This window comes from Anopheles marshallii, chromosome 3 (genome assembly GCF_943734725.1).
Source record: "Anopheles marshallii chromosome 3, idAnoMarsDA_429_01, whole genome shotgun sequence".
In the NCBI taxonomy this organism is placed as follows: Eukaryota; Metazoa; Arthropoda; class Insecta; order Diptera; family Culicidae; genus Anopheles; species Anopheles marshallii.
The window spans coordinates 77947658-77965123 of NC_071327.1; the positions used below are offsets into that span (position 1 = coordinate 77947658).

At 46.0% G+C, this 17466-nt stretch overlaps 6 protein-coding genes across 6 annotated transcripts; 2 read left to right on the forward strand and 4 right to left on the reverse strand.

Annotated features, from left to right (window-relative positions):
• The first annotated feature begins 1370 nt into the window (after positions 1-1370).
• Positions 1371-2667, forward strand: LOC128713408 (uncharacterized). The gene is made up of 4 exons (XM_053808266.1): positions 1371-1405; positions 1470-1829; positions 2069-2317; positions 2394-2667. The coding sequence occupies exons 1-4, from the start codon at positions 1371-1373 to the stop codon at positions 2665-2667; spliced, it is 918 nt and encodes a 305-aa protein (XP_053664241.1).
• A 1781-nt stretch (positions 2668-4448) lies between these two features.
• On the reverse strand, positions 4449-6660 carry LOC128714102 (protein ecdysoneless). The gene is made up of 2 exons (XM_053808977.1): positions 6387-6660; positions 4449-6319 (listed from the first exon to the last, which is right to left on the reverse strand). The coding sequence occupies exons 1-2, from the start codon at positions 6655-6657 to the stop codon at positions 4449-4451; spliced, it is 2142 nt and encodes a 713-aa protein (XP_053664952.1). The 5' UTR covers positions 6658-6660.
• A 1182-nt stretch (positions 6661-7842) lies between these two features.
• LOC128715626 (iron-sulfur cluster assembly scaffold protein IscU) lies at positions 7843-8295 on the reverse strand. Its single transcript, XM_053810536.1, has one exon. The coding sequence runs from the start codon at positions 8293-8295 to the stop codon at positions 7843-7845; it is 453 nt and encodes a 150-aa protein (XP_053666511.1).
• Positions 8296-8802: 507 nt separating this feature from the next.
• LOC128715625 (elongator complex protein 5) lies at positions 8803-9678 on the forward strand. The gene is made up of 3 exons (XM_053810535.1): positions 8803-8905; positions 8960-9512; positions 9582-9678. The coding sequence occupies exons 1-3, from the start codon at positions 8803-8805 to the stop codon at positions 9676-9678; spliced, it is 753 nt and encodes a 250-aa protein (XP_053666510.1).
• A 541-nt stretch (positions 9679-10219) lies between these two features.
• On the reverse strand, positions 10220-13220 carry LOC128715624 (xylosyltransferase oxt-like). Its single transcript, XM_053810534.1, has 4 exons — positions 12589-13220; positions 12380-12522; positions 12164-12324; positions 10220-12094 (listed from the first exon to the last, which is right to left on the reverse strand). The coding sequence occupies exons 1-4, from the start codon at positions 13218-13220 to the stop codon at positions 10220-10222; spliced, it is 2811 nt and encodes a 936-aa protein (XP_053666509.1).
• Positions 13221-14338: 1118 nt separating this feature from the next.
• On the reverse strand, positions 14339-16427 carry LOC128713185 (xylosyltransferase oxt-like). Its single transcript, XM_053808045.1, has 5 exons — positions 16351-16427; positions 16131-16273; positions 15908-16068; positions 14461-15840; positions 14339-14380 (listed from the first exon to the last, which is right to left on the reverse strand). The coding sequence occupies exons 1-5, from the start codon at positions 16425-16427 to the stop codon at positions 14339-14341; spliced, it is 1803 nt and encodes a 600-aa protein (XP_053664020.1).
• Positions 16428-17466: the final 1039 nt, after the last annotated feature.

The following is a 17466-nucleotide window of genomic DNA, read 5'->3' on the forward strand; positions in this document are numbered from 1 at the left end:
AAAACTAAAAGCAAGGCGGCTTTCCCAGGCACTGCGGGAGCGTGCCAAACTACATTATTGGAGAAAAAACGCAACCCAAATCGTACCGTAATGCTAATTATACGGATGATGCAAATTGTTCGATGATATTTCTCTAACCACCGCGATCATGGCACGAACGGGTTTACTACCCATATTTTGCTACCACACTTACCTGGACCTGGACTGGTGCACGGCAATTTTCGGCCATTTGCTACTTTTGGGGTAAATCACAATCCGCTCATTATAGAAACGTTTGGCTCATCTTCAACTCCGAACAATCGTATTCCGAATGCTGCGTGTTCCATCACCGTTACCGTTCCACGAACCCGCCGGGTGGGAGCCAATTTGCTCATCAATTCACCCGTCCCGCGAACGTTTCCATCCATTCTTTTTCCCAATTTTTTTTTTTTGCTGTGGGGCAACAATTTTGTAACCTTTGCGTCTGCTTTTCACTTTCAGCACGAATTTAAATCGGAAATTCCCGCCAGCGCCCGGTGCGGTCGTGTTTGTTGTTGTTGTTGTGTGGAATGGGTGGAACGGAGCAGCACATCCTCTAACGCGAACCGGACCCGACAAACCGAAACAGAACTGACTCCAAATTCCGATGACGACAGCGAGAGTGTGACCCCCTGCGAGTTGCGAACTTCTATTCCCCAAAAAAAAAAAAATCCCCCGATAATGACGACAGGGTTGCTGCGGATGATGATGATGATGATGGAGCGTTACGATGATGGTAATGAAGCTGCAGATCACGCTGACCATAATGATGCTGCCCGGCATGAATAGGAAGATCGTGTAGCGCATAATTTCCTGGGATCGTGCTGTTTCTGCAACAACAAAAAAACTACGGACCGACCAAGTGTGTTTCAACACGATCGTACGTGTGTGCGCGCGTGGTGTTTTGTTTAAGTTATATTCACGTTTTTAATCACCATTTACTGGATGATTCTGTTGTTTGCTGGTGGTGAGACAAAGTGAAAAAAGAAGAGAAGATTTAATTTACCAAGCAAATCGGCCACCGAAACTTCCACATAACGAAACCAACGAAAAAGAGCTCATCAGGCACAGCAAACCCCGGAGAAGTGAGTGAGTGGCGTTAGAAACAAAAAATAGTGATCTAAACGGCGTTTGGTGCGCATTATTGGGTCAAATTTGAGCGGGGTCCGTCGTCCAGTGTGCCAGTGCTCTTACTGACGCACGTGTGTATTGCAACACCCAAGTGCCTGAAGATCCCCAACGTTGGCGTGTGAATTCAGTAGTGGAGTTTAGTTTTAAGCCCTTCAATCTATCTAGCTTACCAAACATCGGTCCCATTCTCCCCACGGCGTACTTCTAGAGCACTGGTCAAGATGTTGAAGAACATTCACGAACGTACCGTGAAGAAGTAAGTTTTGTGGGCAGTTTCTTGAATATCTGCTATCGTAACGCTCGTCTTTTCTGCTTCGCAGGGTAAAGGGTAACCACTATGTGGCAACGCATGGCCGTGATACGGTGGATCTACCGTACGCCCAGGCAAACCGAGGATACTCCACCGACGGCGAGGACAGCCAACGGGCCCCTTCGGAACGGACCCTGTCCGAGTACACGGTTGCGAACGAGCGGGCAACACCTCCGACAGCACCGGCTCGGAAGTCCCGCTCGGAACACAAGTACCAGAACAACAACAATGGAGGTCCCCGACCTCTTTCTAGTCCACCGACGCGAGCTCCACCAAGGGCACCGTCGGCGCTCAGTTACGATCATGGCGGCGAAACTGGCAGCGACATCTACGTCACATCCGCGGCCTACAAGGCACCGTCGGAAATAAGGTAAATTGGGTACAACTATCACTATTCAGAACACACTCAGCACACTATCCATTAGTCCAGAATTAGCCCGACAAGACCGTACAGCACGTGGACTAATATTCCACTACGCCGGTTGGAATGCGTTGGTATATGAAAATTCCACTCCTCATGAAGTACCACTTCTAGAGAGGCTATATTAAAACAAATACATGTGGATATTTATTGGTATGAAGCGGGTCTTACCGGTTTCCGTTCTGCAGTCGTTACAGTGCCCACCGAACGCATCAATCGCGCGGACCGCGCAGCGTGTACAGTGTTGCCAGTACGGCGAAAACTGGCCGCAGCTCACGGCGACACGGTGCCAAGGTGGAGGCCATGTCCGCACCGAACCCATTCTGCCCGAACGTGAAGGGTGTCTGCTGTCTGATGCTGCTGCTAAACCTGGGGCTGATACTCATCACGCTTGGATTCGTCATAGTAATGCAGTTTATGGAGCCATTGTTTGTGTGGTGAGTGTCTTGCTGCGTGTGAGTCTGTTTTATCGCTTCCGCTCCGTAATCTAACCGGTCCATCGTCTTCCCGCAGGATCTTGGGTGTGGTGTTCCTGATCTTCGGTTTCGGTACACTGATCGGCAGCATGATCTACTGTGTGATCGTGTGTCGGGATGCGAAAACACCGTCCCAGCTGAAGAATGAGGACCTTTACTGGACGAAACATTGGCAGAAGAGCATCGGCTACACGCCACAGGAGATCGACTACAAAACGGATCGGTTCGATGAGCGCGACCGATACTCGGACAGGTTTTCGGTTAGCAAAATGAGCGGCAAATACTCCGATCGTGACATTACCCGATACTAATGCGCCAAGGTGCGGGTTTTTTTTAATAGTCCAGAGGGTAAATGACGATGAGAGACCGAGAGCTCTTCAGTTTATAATCGTGAAAGGATTTTTAATGCAAGAAAGTTACAATAAGCACAAGAACTAACGTATGGCTGATTGTACTAAAAGATACATTACTTCAGTCACTTACAAAAAAAGAAACAGGCAATATAAGAAACGTTAACATTTGCAACCGTGTATCCTTCCACTCTCCCCCATCCGTCCGCTTCGTAAACCAAGTTACTAACCTTTTAAAATAAATGATTTCGCTAAAATGTAGCAAAAAAAAGATGGCGGTCTATTCATGCGTGTCCGGAAAGGGTTGTTTAGTTACATTTCACTTCCGAATAGAGTTTTTGAGCGGAATGTAAAGCAATCAGCAAGAGACGGAAAGGAACTACAACATAACTTTAATTAGTGATAGGGAAATTTTACTTGCAAGCTAGAGCAATAATCGTAACCTGATTAGACGCATAAATACAGCAGCAGTTAGGTGTCCGAGGTTTTGAATAATTGGCAATAATTAATGGAGAGAAAGCCAACGTTAAGTTCCCCAACTCCTTGAATTTCCACATCCCGTAAAAGTACTCTGTGTAAATAATCCAAGTAATAACTTAATGTAATAAAGAAATGAATGTTTTTAATATTATGTACGGGGAGCGCATGGCATAATGTTTTATTACTTTCCACTGCATGTGTAGACGTACAAAATTCGTGTTCCACTTCTAATGGAGAATGTTTGATGGTGTAAGTCAACATTATGCTTATGAATGTATTACTTCACCACGACGTGAATCTGTTCGGTCCGAAATGCCTGGATGTATGTATGTATCGCTGATTTTTGGGTCATATTTCGTAGTTTGTTTGGAAACGATTTTTGACACTTTGAAGCCATCTTGAGGAAAGCGACTTAAGTAAGAACAAAGCAGAATGCCGTCGAGGGAAGTAATACAATTATACTTTGTTTTTGTTCGTTCAGCAGTACGGTAAGTAGTGTACGTTACAGCTTAGAAGGTGATTTAATTTCTGTCGGGGATAACAACCTATACCGGTAGCTACAGTTTACACCGTATTACCCTATTCTGGTACATAAAATGGATGATATACAAAATAATCGCTTCCTATTAGATAAAGCTGCTATCTCTTCTGTTCAATTAACGGTTTTGTACGTTCATTTACGATTCAGCACCAACATGTTCATCCTTTAAATTCCCTCCAACTTCAACTTTACTTTCTTCTCCTGACGCTCAACACTAATCTCGGCTAAACTCTGTTCCATATCTACCTAACTGATTCGGTCGCTTATACTGTTCCAGATGCAGATTTATCTATTGGAAAGCAAGGGGAGATATCGTTTTGGATGCGAATTACAAACTCGAATTCACTTAAAAGTAGGAAGGATATGCGTACGCTTAGCGAGATAAAAACACGGATCACGGATTCTATCCGGATTGATTGAAAAAAAAAACACACTAATTTCCCTTACTGATACTACTATTGATAATGATTAAAATGCACTTTAGCATATTGGACGCAACGGGTAGACACAAGGGTGTGTGTTTCGAGGGTGGTGTGGTGCATCGATTCTTAAAGGCTAAAAGCGGAGGAATGGCGAAGAAGAAAACATTCACCAAACTGGCACAAAGGAGATACAGTGATGTAAGCATTATTAGGACGCACAACACCTGGTCATATTTGAGGAGAAGTACCTTTACGATGACACACCCATTAAACATGGCTTGAGCGAAAGTTGAATGGCATTAGACATCAGTCTGCTGTGTGCTTCCTTTCTCTGGCTTGGATGCTTTCGAGATCTGTACTCCCATCGAACCGAGTAGGTTGGCCGCCGGACCGGGACCACCGATCTGCGACTGGTAGCTTTCCATCATATTCTTCAACGTGTTCATATCGATGTTGACCGGTTTGAATGACTCAATGTCATCGAAATCATCCGCAGCGGTCGAGTCAGCCGAAGCGGAAGGTTTACCCTCAGGCCCATCTTCATCATCGATAGCAGTTTCAAAGCTCTTCCCAATAGTAGTGCCGGCAAGTTCGCGATCCATCTGATCCATGTACGTCTTCAGTCCGTTCTGTACGGCACGATGCGTTCGCGTCGGTGACATTTCCTCAATGTTCCGATCGAACTCATCCTGGCTGTAGTCGCTCATTTCCGACTCGTCGGACGAATCCCACCGGTCCTCGGGTATGAGCAAATCGAGCATATTTCGTACGTGCATTCCAAAGGCACCGGCATCGAACTCGACCGTTGCCGACTGATGGAACGGCGATTCCTGTGCCATCGTGTCCGACGATGACGTGTGTTTGTTGTGCTGCTGTGTCGTTTTCGTCTGTCGATCGTGTGCGTTTTTACTTTTGGTGCGTTTCGGTTTCGAGGGTGATTTAAGTGGTCCCAGATCGAGTTTAGCCAATACTGCCTTGGCCGCTTTCTCGTCTGCTTCCTCCACAACCACGCCATCAAATTCACTCTTCTGGTCCAGGAAGTCGCTAACCATTGAGGTAAACGTTTCTGCCGCATTTGTGTTACCGTTCAACGAGAAAAGCTTCTTGGCCCCATACCGCTTGGTAAGCAATTGATCTAGTTCTTCAGGTGAAATGTTCATCCAATCGTCACTGTCCGCTGGTGGCAACTCTAGACCCTCTTTGCGCAGTTCCTCCACATCCCATTCGTTGCGTTTCAGAATGGAAACAATTTCTTCGCCAATCTTCGGTGTGGAACGCATCGAATCCCGGTTGTCCACGTAGTACTCACGCGCGATGGTGAGCAGTTTTGTGTGCTCTTGTGATCCCTCGATATTGTCACGGAAGTATCCTTTTGCTTTGAGCGATTCGTAGTAACTCTTCCACCCTTTGTCCGTTTCCCAGTCGGTGCGGGAGGATTTTGCCTGTGACGCTAAGATCTCGAACCCGCAGGCCAGCTTCACGCCCAGCATGTACGCTTTATACTCCGGATCGGTGGACAGTGGGATGCTCCAGCCGGTTCTCCGGTCCGGCAGGTAGCGGCTCTGGGCAAGCATTGCATACAAACATTTCGTGAACGTAACACTAACGTTCACACAATTCTCCGGTGGAAAATATCGCATGGCACGGCATGCTTTCAGATCAATTGGATCTCGACCGCAAAATGCCAACACTGCCGGTGCCACGAGCTGGGGATTTTCACGTAAAACCGCCGCTACGCCAACGGGCACATTAACCGTCGCTCGGTGCTGATGCTCCGGAACTTCATCCGGGAAACCCTGAATCCTTTCGCGTATGCATTGGTCCACCTCTTCGCTGACGCAATATTTCATCCCCTCCGTTCCTCTAACCACTTCGAGCGCATCATGCACCTCTAAATGTTCTTGCGCTTCGTTTGCTCGTTCATTTGACCCCACCAGTCGCAATGTTCCATCGCATATAAAAACTTTACCCTCGCAGCTTTCCGGATTTGCCCAACGGGGTAACTGTTCAGCCGCTTCAATCAGTAGGAACTCTCCATCCGCATCTACAACACGCGCCACCAGCCCGGGGATACGTTCAGTCAGATGGAACAACAGTGCGACAATGAACCACTCATCTTGAATGTTGTCACCGACATGGGAAATCCCGTACAGATGAGATGGTAGTGTTGCTAAAAATAGAAATGTACAAAGTTCAACTTTACCGAACCGTTTTTCTCACTATTCGAACAGCCTTACCGCTCGATGAACCGTTCTCCCCCGTGGCTGCTTCGATGAGCATCCGCGAATCGTTCAGTAGCCTTGGAACCACCCGAAACGAATCACGATGCCAGATGTACCGCTGGCAAAATGCCTCCGCCAACCGATTTACCTCCAGAAGGAGTGGCTCCAGCGAGTTTTCACTATTCTCCAGCTCCACATCGGCAGGATCGGATGGACGGGTGGGAAATAGGAAATATTCGACGAAATCGTCCTCCCGGATCGACTGCAGTATTTCGCGATGCGACATCGTTTCGTTCGGTGGTCAACACTGCTTATGCACTGCTACTAAATCCAGCAAACAACTAGCCTTCCTCACCTGGTTAGCCTTCGCCCCGACAAGGTGTTTGCCCTTCCCTGTGCGGATTCAATCGATATTACCGTGGGGCAAATGAAGGGATGAACACAAAGAGCCTTCCCCTTCTACAAAACTATGACACAGAGATGGTTAACGCTTGGTTCTTCTTCCTAACACTAGAGTTTAGTTACAGCGAGTACAAGGAATTTTAGGCTTATCCGATGAGATTAATGCAATTTTACTACAAGCATTTTATGTAAATTTAAAGCTAAATTATGCGCTTGAGGTGTGTTTGCCCGATTTGTTTTGCACAAACCGCCTTTTCCGTTTTGACAGTTCAGAGCGCAGCGTTTGTGTAGACCAGCGGATTGAATACTTTGAATTGAAGGGGCTTTGCATGCATTTTACACATGGCGCGAAATGAAAACATGAAATTTTTAAATTGATATAATTTTATCTATTTTTCATTTGAAATGGAGTTGGGAAGTCAATTATTATGTTATACAATGATCTATATTGTGGTATTTAATATTTTATTGGGTAGGTAGCTAAGAAGACTTAGTTTTGCGTGCTGAATTTGCCTTGTAGTTTGCGCTACGTGTACAAGACCCTAGAGCATTTTTTTATTTGAAAAATAAAATGTTTGTGCAATAAACAACTTTGCATTCAGGAAATATGTATGTACTATTTTCATGAATGGTATTTTAATATTAGATCGAACCATTTTCATCTTTTACGTGATATGTATGTGCGTGAATTTAGCACTTCCCATTCTTTTCCAACATTACGAAATAGTTGACTACATTTTAGCATTATTCATCGTTCTGTATTTAACGCTCCATCAGCGCTAGTACTTTGTGAAAAACCGCGTATCATGCTAACTATCGTTACGTAAACACTACGAAATTACCGGTGCCCGACTGCTAATTTGTTTACATTGTTCATCATGTGCATTTGATATGGTAAAATGAGAAAAAGTACACCTCTGCTTTACTTATTCAACATCTTTATATGAGTTTTCTTGACTAAGCATACAGAAAGTCCAAACATACAAACTAATACATAGCATTTCTTATCATACAACACCACCTTCCATCGTGCACTCGGATCGAATGCGTGATGGACCCGGCTAGGGACTTACTCGCCTTTCTTCTGTTTCTTGTTGTAGTCCTCAAGCGCTGCCTTTATTGCATCTTCTGCCAGCATCGAGCAGTGCAGCTTGACCGGCGGCAACGACAGCTCCTTGGCGATGTCCGTATTTTTCAGCTGGCCCGCCTGATCCAGTGTCTTGCCCTTTACCCACTCCGTGGCCAAAGAGCTCGAAGCGATGGCCGAACCGCATCCGAACGTCTTGAACTTGGCGTCAATGATTTTGCCATTCTCGTCCACCTTAATCTGCAGTTTCATGACATCACCGCAGGCCGGGGCACCAACCAGACCCGTACCGACGTTCTTGTCCTTCTTATCAAGCGAACCGACGTTCCGCGGATTTTCGTAGTGCTCCAAGACGTTCTGATGATACAGGGCGCACGGCACGCTGTGCGCACGGGAAACCTTCAACAGTGCACCGATATTGCGTGGGAGCGACATGGTGTTATACTGAATTTATGAGCCACAAACGAATTTAAACGACACGACGCTGCAACCACCGGAGCTACTATCACGCTCAATCGTACTCTTCGACAAACAATTGCGTTGTGGTGCAATGCGATTGACAATAACAAAAATCAGATGTTTGCTTGATGCTCATTCACCGAGCGTCTACATGACAGGGTTCAAAAGCTCGAATCGGTAAAATTGAAGCATGGCTGTTAATTTTTCGTTATCGAGCCAATTAAGTATCAAACTAGACGGTTCTGGTAATGAAGAATCATCTTAACATTTTATCTACTCATCATTCATAATTTTATCAGGTCACGTTCGCTGATAAAATCGACACGCGTTTCATCAGAAGCACAAATCTCATTGTTTATACACAAACAGCTGTCAAACTACCACGAGCTGTAAGAAAACAGGAAAAGAATCGTGTTTGCCTCCTGCAAACTCAGGAAATAAGTGATAATTTTGTAACAAACGAGTGCCTAAACCATTACCAACATGTCAGTAACGTTTTCTCGACGTAGCAATACCACACAGCATAATCGAGCGGAGTTGCTTAGCTCGAAAGCTTTACCTCAACAAAAAATCATCGCCATAACCGGTAGATATTGAAAGACCGTTTCCGTTTCAATTTAACATATGATTCGCTTTTTAGATAAAATTGGATTTGAACCCAACGCTAGCACAGTGATAGGTAGCTGGCTGAAGGAACAGTATGGCGATAATGCTTGTCCGGTTGAACTTGTACAGCATCTGAACGGATCGTCCAAATTCCAGTTAATCATCCTATCCAACACAGAGCGACGATGTGAACCTAGCCAAATATTCAAATACATTGCACAGTGTAAGAAAAATTCCAACATCGAACACGTTTTCGTGTGGATCGTGGAGCAAAAGCTGCAGGAAATGTTTCTTTTGCCTTACGTCGAGCATATGGCCGATACGGTTGTCACGTTCGAGGATAGAACACATTTGTCCCTGTTGATAAAGAAACCCACCGGAGGAGTTACCAACAAGTACTACGAGTTCGATACACTGAAAGGTTCGTTCACCATCGTTGAGGTAAAACGATCCTTCTCAACTAAACAGAGCACACGAGCGATGGGAGTGGATCCTCCACCGAATCCTGCCACGCTAGGCACATTCAAAATTGACTTAAAGGACGAAGAGGTGGTGGCAAAGAACGCTCTAACGTTACCATTTGAATTGTAAGTGATTCTGTACCGGGAAGATTAAGAATTAGTTTTGAACTCAATATGTTTTCGCATTTTCATCAGCTTCAAAACTCTACCGGAAGGCGGTAAAATCCTCTACCATCCCGATGCCGAAGATGATCTCGACGAAGAGGATCCCGATGATGATTTGTTGATATAAGGTGTGCGAAATACACGCTTTCCCGGCGATAAGAACAGGTAGAACAAGACTTTTTTTTTATCTTGGATTCGTTTTTAATCGTTCCTTTATTCACGCGTAGTATCTGCACGGGATAATTTGGTAGTTTGATACGTCCTAAACAGGCTGTTCCGACAGCGACATTTGAAAATGGGCTAACATTACTAACTAGAGATACCAATTTCCTTTAATTGAACATCACCAACAAGCTACCTTCGTTCCGCGGATTCACATCGTTCAGTTGGCAGTTTGGACTGTTTATGAACACGTATTCTGCATCATATTTTGTTTCATTTTTATCGTATCAAGAATTTAATCTTTTCTCCTTTTGCACGTGGTGCACGTAAAAGCAATTGACTGGTTTTAAAAAGCATACTGGACAGGGCAGAACACTCGCGTTCCTTTTGGTATGGAAGGATTGAGATTATAACATTAAGAAAGTAGGATATGGGATATAACAATCAACACAAAACAAAACAATGGCACTGTATGCGGCTTAATCTAGCTCTTTTTTCGGCTGCCACTAGTTTGACGTCTCTGATTCGACGTAGATATCACTCTTTGGATCCGTTGCTAAGCTGCTCCAGCTGGTTGATTTACAATCGTCAAATTGTTGCTCCGATCGCTTTCTTTCTTCACCGAAAGCGATCACTGCGCAGGTTTCTCGGATGGCAAAGAACTGTCCCACCAGCTTGTCTAGCTGTAATGGATGCTCATCGCCATCCTGCCAGTGATCGTTCCGATCATGACGATCACCAGAATGTCCCACCGGGCTTTGTTTACGATCCTTTGCTCGGATCTTGCTAGTGGCCGTATTGGCACCACTCGAACTACGGCGTAATGGCATAATCTGTCGATGAGTGTGCTGCTCATGATCATCACCATCGGCCGCTTGTTCGTTAGCCTCACGAAAAGTCGCTGCAACAACAAGAAATCGTGTTGCACCGAGTAAAACCTTTCCTTGCAGTAACCGTGCACCCCAAATACCGTCCGCTAGCGGTAGCTTAAGTTTGCTTCCCTTCAAAAAATGATTAAAACTATGCGGTGGTCCATTCGGGCTGTCTTCGATCGTAAAATGACTAGAAGCAACGATCGTCCCCAGCGGATCGATCCACTCGACGGTGAGCGAATAGTTAGTCGCGTTCGCTCCCTTTATCCGTTCCGATTCGAGCGGGGCGGCGAGCCGGAAAATTAGTGCCGGTTCCGCGTTGGTACCGATGATGCGCGGAAAGTTGCGCGACAATTGTTCCTTTTCGTCATAGTCCGTACTGACCTCGAGATGGATCAGACGGCGCGCGAGCGGTGTGTTTCGGGTCACCTTTGCCGTTACGACAGGAGATATCCATGTTTCGAGCTCGATCGCGTTTTCCGTCCCATCAAGCGCTATTGCTTCGTGACGTACCAGAAAGCCACGGTACGTGTCCCGCTCGAGGTAGTGCGTAATTTCCCGTATCCGGCGCGGTTCGTACAACTGAACTGGATTGGTGCGTCCATTCACCCGGAGCAAACTGTGCGCTACGTTTAACAGTGCTCCAACACCCGTCGATCCGGAGTCCTCGTGATGGTACACATTGTGCCAGTACGAGTGTAGATTCGGATAGTCAGCCGGATACGGTCCGAAGATCCACTCCTCAAGCTGCAGCACGATCGCTTGATTAACCATTGCTTCAAACTTACGGGCAAAGTAGAGCTTCTTGTGCTGGCTGGCCTGCAACCGTTCCCAGTCCTCGGTGCGGAAATCGTTCGGACTACAGCCGCACCAGTCCACGATGTGGCGGTACTGGCACTTGCAACCGAGCTGACGCTTCCAGTTCGTCATGTGCAGGTTGTTGTTCGTGTAGGTGTGACAGAAGCGCGAGTTACGCAGTGCCGTGTGGAAAAACGATTCCGCTGGTAGGATTGTGTACTGGAACACACGCAAAAGGCCACGTATCAGTTCGTCCCGGTGTGCGTTACCGTCACCCGTAACATAGCGCGCAAAGTCGCGCGATAAACACACCCAATCGCTACCACCATCGATGGTAATGCCGGCCGGGAGTGTCCGATCACCGATGCGCCACATCCGATTGTCACACTCAACGAACGTCATGTCCAGGCCCTGCTTCTGTATGAACCGTTGAACCTCCCGGCCATGGTTGCGTACGAAGTTTTGTCCCCGGTTGGCCGTTAGAAACGTAACCAGCTGGTCGACCGTTTTGAGCGGGAAATCACTTTCGCTGAGATTGAGCACAAAGTCCCAGTGCCAGTCCGTTTCGTACAGCAGGTGTTCCATGGAAGACAGCAGCATCTGAAGCAACGATGCACCGCCCCAAATCGAGGAGAACCGTTTGCGCGCCAGTCGAATATTGGGGAACTTTGGTTCTAGCTTCAACAGTTCGCGGTACAGATACTCTTGGCGCTGTGTAAAAAGAAACCATGTGTGTCAGCAAGTCCATTGCCTATCCTATGAACAACGGTCTATCCTTACCGCATCGATATGTATGTAGTAATAGTGCCGTGGACTGTACAGTGCCTTCAGCAACCGGTGTACTTGCCGAACGGCTCGTCCGTTCAGTGTGAGCAGAAAAGCGATTCGCACCGTTTCGTCCGCGTGCTTCGGAACAGTTTCGGTGCTTTGAGCAGCAAATTCTAAAAGAACCAGAAACTTATTAAAAAGATCTACTTCCCTTGAAGAGATACGTACTGCGTATGCCTGTTTCGTAAACGTTGATTGCGAAATATCCACCGCAGGCTTGCTTTGGATCACCGGGACATTTGATATTGCAGCTAGAGTCCGGTAGTTTGGCCGATGCTTTTGGTAGCTCGTCGCCACAGAAACATTCGTAGCTGGAAGAGTAACCATTTGATAAGAATCATCTTTCCCAGAGGTACATCCGAACGACGGTCGCTTACCCATACTGTACACCCGCAAACGGGTAGCCCGACTGTAGACACAACCGTATGCACTTTTCCGGCGAATTGTTCGTCTTGAAGGTGGAATAATATCCCGACAGGATGCGGAAGTTCTTCTCATCCCGGAAGCATCCAAGCGCTCGGTTTGGCGAATGATCACCTCGCGGACAGTAGTTCGGTAGCCGTTGGGGGTAGAATTTTCCGGCCTGAATTTCACATGCCACTTCCACAATTTTCGCTTTGCACGACTGGCTCTTGGCTCGGTGGATGGCAGATACGGTTTCCTTCCGTGTCAGCTCGCACGGTGGCACAAAGTCGAGCTCGTCCAACCTTAGCACGTGCTGGTTCGGATTGCCCTCCTTCACGTCTCGTCCATGCCGTCCCGTACCATCGGCCGTTCGTTTATCGTTCTCACCCATGGACAGGTTTAGTCCATCCGTGCCGGTGGAGGGTTTTTGCACATACTTCTCGTACAGCCGCCGGCTTAGATCCCGTTCCTCCGTGGTTTCGTTACCCGTCAGTGGCATGCACAGGAGCTTGTACGCTAGAAATATCTGTGCGGCCACGATCATAAACCCAATCAGCACGAACACCTTGTAGCGCCATAGTAGGCGCAGCGGGAACTTTTGCATGTTGCACAGCCAAGCCGTACCGAGCACCAGCAGCGCTACGGACGGTGAGCGAGTTCTATCTCTGTAGCAAAACGACACCTACGCGTGGATATTTGAGCCGCGCGTGCATTGGAACCCGAATCTCCTAACGGGAAGAATGCTACCGAACTGTAACGCGGCAATATGCTAACCAACACATTCACCTTCCGATGGTGCACATGATCTTTGCCCGATTTGGAGAAGGTTATCTTCTTTCTTCCGCTGCGGTAACACTGCTGCAGTGAACGAAAAAAAATTATGGGCGAAAGAAAATGTGTTAACAAATGTGTCAGATAGCGAGTGGTGACGCGTGCACCGAACTTGCACGATACCTACGGTTACGTGGATCGGTGTAAAGAATCAAATTACATCTAATTAAGAACCGTCGTCGTGACTTGCTCCAGATTGGAGAACCGCCAGAAAAGCACAAGAAACAGGGTAAAAGCAAATGCACCAAGACGCAGAACAAGCAGAAGAAGAGTGCTTGTTTTGACAACACGGTTTGTTGACGAAATGTGAAATGGTGTACGGAGCGAAGGTTGGTCTACGGACAGCATTTTGACAGGGAGCTGGAACAGGTGAACAGGTTGACGTTTCAGTGCTGAAATTGTTGGTTCACTTTTTTTTTCTTTCCTAATTTTCATGCAAATTCTTCAAGTGCGGATCAATCGTTCTCGTTTTATTTGAAAGAAAATATCTAGTGAATACAATTGGGACTCAAATTATGTTTGTTATTCTCTTCAACAGCAAAATTCCTCATACATGCTTCTAAATGTTCAATTTCCGAATTCTCTGTTATTTTTCAGAATAAAATACACCTCATACGCAGATTACAGATTTTAATATCTATCAAGATATTCTAGGCACGTTTTTTAATGCGATTGTAAACATCGCTTTTCGGGTCCGGTGCCAGCGTGCTCCACATGCTGGCAGAACAGTTAGCAAACGATTTGAAATTTATTTGTTCCGGAACTATTTCTCCATCAATAATGCACGTACTCTCAACGTGGAACGAACTTTGAACGCTCTCGACAAGATGAGCATGTTTCTGTAGCACGTGATCGCTGTTTTTCATATTGCAGGAGGTTTGTTTAAACCACTCAACTGGACCACGTGGCTGAATGCAAACGGAAGTAGTTGTACTTGAACGGGGAAACGCGATGAGTTCGTGTGAAGCAACCATAAAATCGATTTTTCCTATGTAGGTCCCATTTAGAGTAACCCGTGCACGCCAAACACCTTCCACGAGAGGAATGTTTAGGGTCGTGCTTTGAAGGGAATGACGATCGAATTTATCTGGATCATCATTGATCGTGTAATTTTCAACCACCGCCGATTGTTGATAAGGATCGATCCAGTCCACGGTAACGGTGTGATTAATAATGGTTTGGAATTGGGTTTTTGCTCGTGGTAGGTTAAAAATAAGCGTAGGCTGCTTGTCGGCCGATAGCACCTGATCGAAGTCGAGTGGGCTTTGTTCGACCACCTCAATGACGTTAGAAATCGCTAACATTACATTAACCAGCTTGCTCTCTAATTTCCTGCTGGGAATAAACTTGTGTATGGGTTTAACAAAAATCTCTAGCTCCAATCGATGATCGTTCACCAGTGCTAAATGGCGAATCAGAAATCCTTCAAATGTGTTCCGATTAAAGTAGTGAGTTATTTCCAATATCTTCATTACCTCGTAGTGCTCGTAATCGTTGGTCTGCGCATTTATGTACAGCAAAGCATAGGCAACATTTAGAATGGCATTCGTCCTCGGGCCGTGGCTCTCATCTTCGTGATGGTACACATTTTCCCAGTAAGCGTTCAAGTTTGGCACATTTGATGGATACCTGCCAAACGCATACTCTTCCGCTATAAGAATAACTGTTTGATCGAAGATGGGATTGAACTTTCGAACTGCGTAGATCACGTCGGTGATGGATCTCTGTACATCTGGCCAGCTATCTCGGCGTATGATGAGAGGACTGCAACCGATCCATTCGATCGTCCGCCCCGTCGAACAACCAACACCGTAAGCCCAGCTAATTAAGCGCAAACCACTACTGTATTGCGTTTGACAGAAAGGCGAATTTTGCAGCACTTGTTGGAAAAAGTTTTCCGTACCAAAAATCGTATGTTCCATAATGCGCATAACATCGGCCACTAGATCGTGCCGGTCGTCTAGTGCGTACTGAATAAATTCTCGCGACAGACAAAACCAATCACTTCCACCGTTCGTCACTATACCGCTCGGTAGTTTCCGATCGCCGATAACCCACATTCGATTATCACACTCCAGAAAGTTCTTACTATATCCCGAATCAGTAATGAACTTGTCTACCGAATACAAGGATTGCATTTGCAGGAAATTTCGTCCCCGATTTGCAGTAAGAAATTTGGTCAGCTTCGCTATCGTTTTGATCGGGAAATCACTTTCGCTCATGTTCAATATGTAATCGGGATTCCACATGGTGAGCATGTCTTTCATCGATGCCAGCAGGGCCTGCAGCTGTGTAAAGCATCCCCAGGTGATGGAGTGCCGTTGACGAGTTACGTAGATATTGGGGAAATCTTTCTCCAGTTTCAGCAGCTCGCGATAAAGATAGTGTTGCTTCTGCAAAAGGTAAAACATTTAGGCGGGGCACAGAAGAAAAATTGGCACAACGCTACCGATTACTTACTGGATCGACATGAATGTAATAATAGTGGCTCTTGTCGTAGATAGCACGAATCAAACGGTGTACTTGTCGGAGATTTCTTTTGTGAAATATCAGAAGAAACGCTATTCGAACCGGTTTATCCTTCGGGTTCGGATACAACTTAACCGGTTGAATCGGGTGCTCTGCAATGGGATTAGAACGCATGGGAACTAGCTGAACGTTTAGCCATTATTGACACACTTACTTGCAAGACCCGTTTCGTACACTAAAGCCTCCCACGCTCCTCCGCAGTTCAGTGCGGGATTTCCAGGACAGGGAAAGCTACACATGACGTCGTTGAATTTTTCCTTCGGGATCGGTGCATCGTCTTCACAGTAGCAAAAATGTCTATAATGCGGTTGAATAGATTGAGAAATAATAGAGAAAATTGTGCAATAGATGGCTATGGTTTCAACATTCTTTACCCTTTTTGAACCATCGCGTAGCGGAAGTTACGCTGGGTGCAGAAATCTACGCAGCGTTTTGGAGTATTATCCGGCATGTTTGTGATCGTGGAGTTGTAGGTCAAGATTCTGGCTGGATAACATCCCAACAGTCGATACGGTTCGAAACCTCCCCGTGGACAGTGATACCCGATCAATCGCGGCGTAAGCTTACCCTTGGCATTCTTGCAAGCGGCATTTGCTATCTTAAGTTTACACTCATCACTAACGGCACGTCGGATGGCATCGATTGCATCCGGGTCAGAAACGTCGCACGGCAGCACATACTTCGTCCCATTCGAAATGGTCAGCGTTCCGATTGTAATTGGATTAGCCGGATGAGACCAATCGAAAAGATGCAAATTTTTTAGCAAAATTAGCACGAAACTTGTGAAAACTATCGCGTAAGTGATGCACTTGATACTGATAAAACGATTAAAAACTGGAACCATTGTTTCGAAACGAAACCATTGACGGTATTGTTAAGACTGGTTTAGAATTTTGAGCTCAAATTGTTCCATGTTGAGCAGATGCGGAACCCAGCTGTGTAAATAAATCAGTAGTTCAAAAGCAGTGTATTCCAAAGAGCTGTTCCGTCCAATGCATGTGCGTGTTTGATGGTTCACGATCGAATTTCTTCGTAGGCCGGGCCTTCACTTCGGGTCCAGTGTGGCGCTGCTTAACATAATTTAAACTTTTGCATTGTTTTCGCAGCCGGTTATACATCGTTTCTCGATTGCAGTGATAACTAAACGAGAAGCCGGAATGGTATTAATACTTCGGTAGATTGACCTACTTATCTTGTGTGTTTGTATTCTAGAATTTAGACAAGAATAGGTTTTAATTTAAAAAAAAAATCAGTGGCTCATTCGAGCTGATTGCGTTGAGAAACGGAGTAAAATGCAACGGCTCGCTATGACCGTGGGCTATCCCACTGTCAAACGTCCCGGCTGTCAAATGATGTGCTGTCAAACTCAGCATAACGGTCAAACCTGCGGCTCTCGCTTTGTACACATCTTGGTATTCGGTAAAATTATCAGTGCAGAAAAGTTGAATTTTTCGCGACAAAAACAAAAGCATTTTCTACTGTATCTTTTC